The 10,594-nt window shown below is 36.1% G+C and overlaps 1 protein-coding gene across 1 annotated transcript in view; it reads left to right on the forward strand.

Annotated features, from left to right (window-relative positions):
- LOC103272021 (sulfotransferase 1 family member D1) overlaps positions 1 to 7,556 on the forward strand; it is a 34,657-nt gene extending 27,101 nt beyond the window's left edge. The window contains exons 5-7 of the mRNA XM_008069508.1: positions 967 to 1,061; positions 3,538 to 3,718; positions 7,444 to 7,556. Of these exons, the coding sequence (XP_008067699.1) occupies positions 967 to 1,061; positions 3,538 to 3,718; positions 7,444 to 7,556 (389 nt within the window). The remainder of the gene's footprint in view (positions 1 to 966; positions 1,062 to 3,537; positions 3,719 to 7,443) is intronic.
- The last annotated feature ends 3,038 nt before the right edge of the window (positions 7,557 to 10,594 follow it).

Raw genomic sequence — 10,594 nt, forward strand, 5'->3', positions numbered from 1 at the left:
ATAAAATAAATGAACAACAACAAAAATTGCCTTTTCTCTAATTTCTGAGAACATATTCCTCATTTTCATCAGACCTCAACAGAGTACTTTTAACATTTAAAGTATTTTAACTATTTTTCTACCAACATTGTATTCATGATAACAATTTTATCACAAGATAATAGAAACTTGGTTTAAAACTATTCTTTTTTTCCCCTCCCTTTGGCCTTATCAGAATCAGCAATAGCACCTGTATATCTACTCTCCATCATTTTAAGGCAACCTAGACTTTTTTCTAACGTGCACCTAAAAATTCTTCATCCTTTATCCATTATTCAGTTACATAGTATGTCTGCATTTTTAGGTATTGGTAACAAAAGCAACCCATTCTTAATATCAGAATCTTCATTAATTAACTAGGTTGTCATAACAAAGTTCCACAGACTAGATGACTTAAACAACAGAGATTTATTTTCTCACATATCTGGAACCTTGAAATTCATAATCTGCGTGTCATCTGCATTGGTTTTTCTGAGACTTTCTTTTTCTCTTATAGGTAACTGTCTTTTGTTATACCTTCAAATGGTCTGTGTATTTGTGTACTAATTTTCTATTTTATAGGAGTATTAATTATATTGTATCAGAGTCCATCCTAATGACCCAGTTTAAACTTAATTACCTATTTAAAGATCTTATCAACCAATACAGTCATATTCTGAAGTAGTGGGGCCTAGGAATTCTATTTATGAATTTTGGGAGAACAAAGGTAACTAATTATAGAAGTATTCTGTCCTTTTCAAGTAGATTTTAAGTTAATTGAGAACAGGGGTTATCTCACACAGTTGTTTTATCCTTGTCATCCCTCTTTCTTGAACTAATAGCTAATTAATGTACACATATTGATACTGATGACTTGGAGTGACATTTAACCCTTCTTTATTTTGTATAAATAGTTGTAATTTTGTAAACATTTATCTTTCAATTTAGTGGCCTTCGGTTCCTGGTATGACCACGTGAAGGGCTGGTGGGAGAAGAAGAAAGATTATCCTATCCTTTACCTATTTTATGAGGACATGAAAGAGGTAGGAAGCAACTGCAATTTCTTCACTTTTTATAGAAATTTTAATTTTATTTTCTTTGTATCATACTTTCCATTCCTCTTGGTATATACATGTGAATAATCTACTATGCTATCAATTATGCCTTGAGAATGGGTCTATAATGGGTCTCCAAGTAGATTGTGCCAATCACTTCTAGAACTATGCTCTCCCACTCTAGTTTAGGCATCTAACTTAACTTACTTGAACTATTTCATTTTGCTTCTACTATCCATCTAGAGATAGTGGTCTTTTTAAAATTTAAATAATAATATGTTCCAACTCCCTTCTTCACATATCTTAATGACTTCTGTCCCTACATGAAATATAAAGTAATGACGATAATTTTTAGAGTGACATTATTTAGTCCCTATGTATTTCTGTAATCTTCTCTTGTGCCACCTATGCCTTTCTCACTGAGTGAATCTACCTGAAAATATTTCTCAACTAATTCCAGATTAACCATTTCTCATTCTTAAGATCTTATCACTTGAATTTTGTGAGCCATACTGGCATTCAAAGCTGAAGTCTGTCACAGGTAAAACTATTACTATAGTCTACCTTGCCTCAATGTGCTCAGGCTACAGCAGCCCTGAAACTGCCTCATCTTTGTTTTTTGGATTTCTCTAAATTGCTTTACAGTGACTATGACTCCTCCTATCCCTCCCTAATTTGGGAAAACTGTTCTACATCTCAAGGGAAACTGTGTCACTTGGCTAAGATAACTGCCTCTAACAGGTTGCTAAGTCAAATTCTTAGGTTTTCTGCATCTATTTAAACCATTTTGTACCAGTCACTCTAAATCATGGTGAAATATTACTATAGTTATGAGTTTAGAATCAACAATAAGTGTTTGGATAGGAGTCTTTAAGATGACAGCCATTATTTTTGGAAAAAACAACTTTTCTGCATTAGATCATTATAAGGTCTTCAAGCAAGATAATTTGGTCTCCTCAAATATGGGAGGGAAATCTATATCTACTGGAAGAAAAGGCTCAAAATTACACCAAGGTTTCATGAATCTCTATGTCATCAGATCACAAATATTGTTATTCTGAGTTTGCGCATTCTACCCTGTTTTCATCACTATTCTGTTTAACTTTCATATGATAGATTTGCCACAACTGTGACTTCAACTTCTATTGTGATTCTTCTACAAATTAAAGTTTGTGTTTAACTAACTTCAGCTCTGAGACTACAAGAAATAAAGTATTTTAGGGACAACAAAGAACCTCTCAGGGCCAGGCGTGGTGGCTCAAGCCTGCAATCCTTGCACTTTGAGAGGCTGGGGTGAGAAGATTGCCTGAGCCCGCAAGTTCGAGACCAGCCTGGACAACATGGTGAGACTTTGTCTCTACAATAAATAAAAGATAAACCAGGTGTGGAAGTGCACACCTATAGTTCTGGCTACTTGGAAGGCTGAGGCAGAAGGATGGCCGGGGTCCAGCATGTCGATGCTGGGGTGACCATGATCATGCCACTGCACTCCAGCCTGGAAAACGAGTGAGACTACAACTCAAAAAAATAAATAAATAAACTCTCAGGCTACATTTTAATAAATTGAGATGGGTCATGCAGGAAAACGAAATCTCAGTTTGTCTTTCTGCCTGATGTTAGCCGAGTCACTAAGATTACTGCCCTCTAATTTTGTTTGGACCACTGAGAACACCTCCCTGATGGGTAATAAGGCACAAACACTTTAGCCTGAATGCTACCCTTTCATTGTATCTAACGCCTTCCTAAGCCCTGTGTGAAACAAGAGCAGGGAAATTATAAGAAATACAATTGAATTTCTCCTCTTCATTGTTGTCTTTATCCTCCCACCATTCCTTAGGTTGGAAAATGGACAAAATTATGTTTTACTTTCCTTCTCGTATATTCAAGCTATAAAAATATCTATGTAGGTTTTAGAGGTAGAAGAATAATCTTCTTTCCACTATAAGGTAGCTCATAAGATTGGTAATCCAATTTTGATTTTGGGAATGCTCTAAAAAAAATCAAGAAGTTTTGCAAGTTATACATAGCAACAATAGCAGCTTGCTCTATCACCATCTGTAATTCTGTAGGCGAAACATATTTTTTTGTTTTAAAATGTATTTTAAATGTATGTGTTTTATATAATTAACAAGATATTATGTCAAGAGAAACAGAATCCATAAGAGTGAAAAAATAAAGTTGCGCTTTTTTGCTAAATCTATTTTTGAATGTACAAAAATTGAATATAAACCCAATCTTTTTTGTTTCAGTTTTTGAAACAAATTTTAATCTCCCTTTTAGCAGATGGTTGCCTGGTATAATTAAAGACAGAATATATACTTGGAAAAGCAAAATGTTAAATGCACATAAAATTTTAAAATTATTGTATCCATTAGATTTTCATATGCAGAACCTTGATAAATGCGTTTTTGCTTCATGACCAAATGTATCTAAAATGGCTCTTTGTTTTTTCTAATTTCTTTAGAATCCAAAAGGTGGAATTCAGAAGCTGTTAAAGTTTCTAGAGAAAGACATTCCAGAAGAAATTGTGGATAAAATCCTATATCACAGCTCTTTTGATGTAATGAAGCAGAACACTAGTGCAAATTATACCACTTTGTCAAAAGAAGAAATGGACCATTCTGTGTCTCCCTTCATGAGAAAGGGTGAGGTTATCATATACCAGTTTCTGTACAGCTTGTTACTCTCATCATGAAGAATTTAGATGGTCTGATAAGACCAATATTGCAGGAAATGAAGAGAAATTGAGTATGCTGAGGAGAAAAAAATTTAAAAACTAAACTAAACACACATTTTAGGGGAAATAATCTGTTGCAAAGAAATTCTGTCTGTTGCAATTCGAACATGTAAAACAAAGCTTCTAATGGGAAATGTTTACTCAATAGGTTGTGTATCAGTAAGCATGAATATTGGCACCCATTGGTATATCAGAAGAATAAGTCTCATTTGTCTGAATAATCTAGATCTTTATCTTCCTTAAAAATTTTACTGTGGGCCAGGCCTGGTGACTCAGCCTATAATCCCAGCACTTTGGGAGGCCAAGGCTAGTGGATTGCCTGAGCCCATGGGTTGGAGACCAGCCCAGGCAACGTGATGAGACCTTCTCTCTACAATAATCAAAAATTAACCAGGCCTGGTAGCACGTGCCTGGCTACTTGGAAGACTGAGGCGGAAGGATCCCTGGAGCCCAGCAGGTCGACGTTGGGGTGGCTGTGAGCGTGCCATTGCACTCTAGTCTGGGCAACCGAGTGAGACTCCAACTCAAAAAGACAAAAAGAAAATGTACTGTGCTAGGTAGGTAGTGTAAATAATGACAGGCACACTAAATTGATGAAGGGGGTTTTAATTCCTTGAAGTTGTTGCTGTGACTGTAACCATTGCTTTCTCATTATTGAGCTCAATGTAAAGCAAACTGCACAAAATAGTTCTTCAATAAATACAGGTTAAATTGAATATTTAGTATGGGTGTGTGTGTGTGTATTAGACAGAGAGAGATAGAGATAGGAAGAAATAGAGAGAGAGAGAGAGAGAGAGAGAGAGAGAGAGAGGGAGAGACACACACACACAGAGAAATAATATGTTGTGTATGTATTGGTCAGATTTGCTTTAAAACAATAACCCTAAGAATCTCAGTTGCAGAAACTTACAAGATTACATTTTCCTTTAGGTAATCTGTTAGTGGATACTGGTCACCTGTGGCTGCTGCAGTTTTGTTTCGTTCTCTTGGGTTTAGCTTCTTTTGTTTTCTTTTTCTGAAACCCTGGCTGAAAGAGTGGTCCAAATTTGGGATATACCCAATGTCATCACAGAGATATAGAGCAAGAGAGCTGATGGAAATTTGCAATATATTTTAAAAGTTCCCTTCAGATGTGGTATATGTCATATGCATTCAAATTCCATTGGCCAGAGCATTTTAAAATATCCAAGTGCAAAGTTAAAGAGGAAAGGAGAAATTGCACAACACATGATGGTGAACAGAGATGTAAAATATTTTTACAGTAAGGGAGAGAGTAGATAATTACTAGCAATAAAAAAATTTTAAGACAGTGTTTGGGGGACAGAAAATATGGTGAGAGGCTATAAAGGGATGATTAAGGGTAATTTTAATTATAATATGTTTGTGTAGCTCCTAGAGGTTTTTTTTTATTTTTTTTTTAGAGAATTGGGAAGTATTTTATTGATAAATCTTGCTGGGAATATTTGCATCTCAACTAGGTATAATTTTATCTTCCTGGTGACTTTTGGCAGTATCTGGAGACATTTTTGATGGGCACAACTAGGAATCTATTGGCATCTAATAGGTAGAGCCTAAGGATGCTGCTAATCATCTTACAATGCACAGGATGGTCCTTCCTTCCACCAGCAAATAATTGTCTGGCTATAAATGTCAACCGTGGAGATATAAATAAATAAAACAAAGTGCCAAAGTTGAGAAATTCTGAGCCAGACTGACATAGTTATTTTGGCATATATATTTTGACTTTTATTTATTGCTAAAACTAGGCTTCCAAATATGTCTTTTGTATCACCCTGTAAGATAGTCCATGAAAATGACATTAAAACTCCCGGCACTTTGGGATTGCCTGAACCTGAGGGTTCGAGACCAGCCTGGGCAACTTGGCGAGACTTCGTCTCTACAATAAAAAATCAAAAATTAGCTGGACGCAGTAGTGTGCACCCGTAATTCTGGCTGCTTGGAAGGCTGAGGCAGAAGGATTGCAGGAACCTAGCACGTCAGGTTGATGCTGGGGTGGCCATGAATGTGCTACTGCACTCCAGGTGGGTGACAGAGAGAGACTCCAACTCAAGACAGAGAGAGACTCCAGTGTGGGTGACAGAGAGAGACTCCAATAAAATAAAATAAAATGGCATTAAAACAAACATACCGATATTTATGGTAAATGCTGTATCCTATATGGTTCCTTCAAGGCTTTTTATATGTTTAATATTTTGAAGGCTGAGAAATCTGTGGTAAAGAAATATGCTTTTACAATTGAACCAGTCATTTCTAGTCTTATGTGACCATAGAAGTTATTTTTCAGAAATTATCACTTGACATGGGAAAACAGCATTAAACCGAATAAAAAAACTATATCCTTTGTTCACAAAGCTGTTGTAGTCAAAGAATCAAGTTTTTTTTTTTTTTTTTTTTTTGAGTAGGAGTCTCACTCTGTCTCCCAGGCTGTAGTGCAGTGGCATGCTCCCGGCCACCACAGTTTTGACCCACTGGGCTCAGATGATCTTTCTATTTCAGCCTTTCAAGTAACTGGAACCACAGGTGCACATCACTACACCCAGTTAATTTTTTTTTATTTATTTCAGAGATGAGGTCTCATCAAGTTGCCCAAACTGTTCTCGAACCCTTGGACTCAGGCAGTCCTCTTGCCTCCCCCTCCCAAAGTGCTGAGATTACAGGAGAGAGCCATCACACAGAGTTAGAATCAAGATTTTGAAATGCTAGTTTTCTCCCTAGTGACATTTTTATAAAGTACCTGTATTTAAAAGATTATCTCATTTTCTTTCTTTTATTTTTTGAGTTAGAATCTCACTCTGTCACTCAGGCTGGAGTGCAGTGGCACACTCACAGCCACCACAGCCTCGACCTGCTAGGCTCAGGTGAACCTTTTGCCTCAGCCTTCCAAGTAGCTGGAACCACAGGTATGTGCCACCATGCCCAGCTAATTTTTTAATTTATTATAGAGACGAGGTGTTGCCATGTTGCTCAGGCTGATTTGAAACCCCTGAGCTCAGGAAATCCTCTTGCCTCTGCCTCCCAAAGTGCTGGGATTATAGGCATGAGCCACCATGCTCGGCTCGTATTATTTCTTTTTTATTTATTTCTTTTTTCTTTTTTATTTTTTTGAGTTGGAGTCTCACTCTGTCGCCCAGACTGGAGTGCAGTGGCCGCTCCCGGCCACCGCAGCCTCGACCTGCTGGGCTCCGGCGATCCTCCGCCTCAGCCTTCCAAGTAGCCGGAACTACAGGTGTGCGCTACCATGCCCGGCTGATTTTTTGATTTATTGTAGAGATGAGGTCTCGCTGCCCAGGCGGGTCTCGAACCCGTGGGCTCAGGCAAACCACTCACCTCAGCCTCTCAAAGGCGCCGGATTACAGGCTGAGCCACCGAGTCCGGCTCGTATTATTTCTTTACATAAGATACTGAAATAGTCCATGGGAATAATTGGAAACCTAAGAAGGCCTAGGAGTTTGGGAGTGGAAGTAAGACTTTAGGATTAGAGTTATGGCACAGCTATGGCATCCTAAAGTTAAAGTTTAAAAAATAAAGGATTTAGTAGTTAGTATTAAAACTAGTTTTAGAAGGGAAATTTTACAGTAGTTTCAAATTTGTCATTTTATATTTTCTTTTCAGGTATTTCAGGAGACTGGAAGAATCATTTCACTGTAGCCCAGTATGAGAAATTTGAAGAAGATTATAAAGAGAAAATGAGAGGGTCCACACTGCAGTTTCGATCACAAATATAAGAAGTACCCATGCTTTCTCAATCTCCTTTTGCTATCATCTCATTTATGGGGGAAAAATACCCTTCAAATGTTTAATTAAAGAAAATTCAGAAATGATATTTCCTTATTTAGATTAGTGGTTTGTAAGAGAATAATCAATGTCAATATCTGTATGGGAAAAATCAATATTGTCTGTATAATTTGAATTACTTTCCACAATGTTTTTTTACTAGTCTTACAAATTAAAACATGAAATGAAATATACAACCTATACAGTTATCTGCTTTATTTTTTAAAATCAAGTTCTGAATTGTTAGACGTGCAAAGAAGATATTTTGAGGAGTTTTCAAAATGGACGGGTTATAAGCACAGAAAGGGAGTATTAATTTTTCTTTGTTATATGCTCAGACTAAAACCAGTGTAATAAAAGATCAACATTTTTATTCAAAGAGTTCATTGAAATTTTCTGCTCTAGAATGGTTTACTACAGATTAAATTTTGAATAGTTTATATTACATAGTGTTCCACTTTTATACTTTATGTGTTAATGATCTAAAATAATGCTGAGAGGCCAGGCTCGGTGGCTCAGCCTGCAATTCCAGCATTTTGGGAGGCAGAATGGAGTGGATTGCCTGAGCCAGCAGGTTCGAAACCAACCAGGGCAACTTGGCGAGACTTCGTCTCTGCAATAAAAAAAAGAAAAAAAATAGCTAGGCATGGTAGCGTACACCTGTAGTTCCGGCTACTTGGAAGACTGAGGTGGAAGAATCGCCGGAGCCAAGTAGGTCGACACGGGGGAGGCCATGAGCATGCCACTGCCCTCCAGCCTGAGCTACAAGAGTGAGACTCCACCTTAACATAAAATAAAATAAAATAAAATAAAATAACTCCAAGAAAGTGATTAAAAGCATGTTACCATAGTAACATAACATCTACTGTCAGAGAGAAAAATCAGTTAGCAGTTAATCATAATATCAAACTAATCAAAAGTTATTAAATAACTTCTGTGTATAAATAATGGGCCTTATAAATGAAAATAAAACGAGGATCCTGAATGAAAGAGCTAAGTCAAGTGAAAAATAAAAAAGCAATATTAGGACACTTTGCTCTTTCTGCTAGTTTTGCTGTGAACCTAAAACTGCTTATTTATTGTTAATATCAATCAGACAACTGAAAGCCACCTTTTGCCATAAACTCAACAATTTGAAAGAACATCTTTCAGGATAAATAAAAGTGTAATTTAAAAAAATTTCACAATTCTTTTAAGTACGTTTCCATGAGATAATAAAAAAAATTTGTGTTTAAAATATTTTTATGATTAATCTTCACATTTTTAAAGATTAAAATTTGCTCTTATTTAAGGGTCTTTTCTGCACCATTATGAAGTCAAAAAATTATAAATCAACTAATTGTAATTTGGGGACTCTCTGCTGTGTTTTGAATATTAAATGCATTTTCAGTTTACTATATTTTCAACTTATGATGAGTTTATTGGGACATAGCCCCATCTTAAGTAGAAGAGAATTTGTTATGCATAAACTATCTATCTGCACACATATATATTTATTGAAAAGTAAGTTAATATTTTCTTCTTGAATCACATTTTATTAACTTAGTTACTCCTTGGAGCACAAGCACACCCCTTTGAAGAGCAGTCCTATAAATTGCAGATAATGGTCTACTTGTTCTCTGCCTTCCAACAAGCTTTATCAACCAGTTTTCCCCTCACCTCTTTTACTACCATCAGAATATTATTTTCAAAGGCTTTACATTAAACTACTTTTCCATGACTAAGAGATTATGCTTAGCCATCATGCTCTTAGAATGCAGGTTTCTGATGGATGCTGTCTGTCTCCAGCATTTAGATTACCATGTAGGTAGAAATTACATATGACTAACTATTCAATTTAGTCTAATGCTGTGTTATACCTTAAGATATCATGAATTTGACACAAGCAATGTAATCAAGTTCATGATGTTGGAATACCTCATTTCTCCTTTATGGCTAGTTCAGAAATTACTAATTCTGTGGCATCTAGAACAAGAAAAGTTAGTGTTCTATCATATTTATTTTTCATGTCACATATTGAAGGTATTTTGGAATTTGAGTGTTGTAGTTGGTGATGTTTGTTCAAAATATTCCCAACAATGACCACACTTTTGTGCTTAATGTTAAGTCGGATTTGGATCATCTATGTCAGAATGTGTATGAGAAATCACATTTCAGCCAGATTTCTTCTCTTCACTTGGCTTCTGGTCCACTTTCTAGAGTGTTTGCTTTTGTATTTCTCCCTCTGGCATTAACCATTGCTAGTTGACCATTTTTTCCAAGATTCACTATTGAGGAATAAAAAGAAACAATCAACTGATACACAAAACAACTTGAATATTCAGAGAATTATTCTGAGTGAATAAGGCTAATTTCACACAGTAAAATATGGTATAATTCCATTTATAAACATTCTTGAAATGGAGAACTAATTAATTGTTGCCAGAATTTATGGAAAGGACAAGAGGAGTGTAGGTATAATTTAAAAAGGATAATCTGAAAGATATTGTAGTGATAGAAATAGTTTGTATATTAACTGTGTTAGTATGCTGGTTTCGATATTATACTATACTATTGCAAGATATTACCACAAGAGAAAATGGAGTAAAGGGCCTTTGGGATCTTTGTATAATTTCTTATAACTTAACATAAATCTACGTTATCTTAAAATTTTATAAAAGTTAAAAAAAAAACAACAATTTTCAGCCGATTATAGTAATTATAGCCAGAAATAAAACCTTTCCAAGGAAAATCAGTTATAGTGCAATTTAAGAGAGTTCTGAGCCTTGATAAAAGGACATGTTGAAGGGAAGGATTAAAGTGAAAGGCACCTGTGAGTTACTAGGTATTTGGCCAGCCGTGCACAGGTCTCACGTGGCTGTAAGCCCTAAGGATGAGATGAATATGCTCTTCTTCTTCTTTTTTTTTTTTTTGAGTTGGAGTCTCACTCTGTCGCCCAGACTGGAGGGCAGTGGCCGCTCCCAGTCACCACAGCCTCGACCTGCTGGGC

The sequence above is a fragment of the Carlito syrichta genome, unplaced genomic scaffold (assembly GCF_000164805.1).
Source record: "Carlito syrichta isolate Samal-C Ts95f unplaced genomic scaffold, Tarsius_syrichta-2.0.1 Scaffold312077, whole genome shotgun sequence".
Taxonomy (NCBI): domain Eukaryota; kingdom Metazoa; phylum Chordata; class Mammalia; order Primates; family Tarsiidae; genus Carlito; species Carlito syrichta.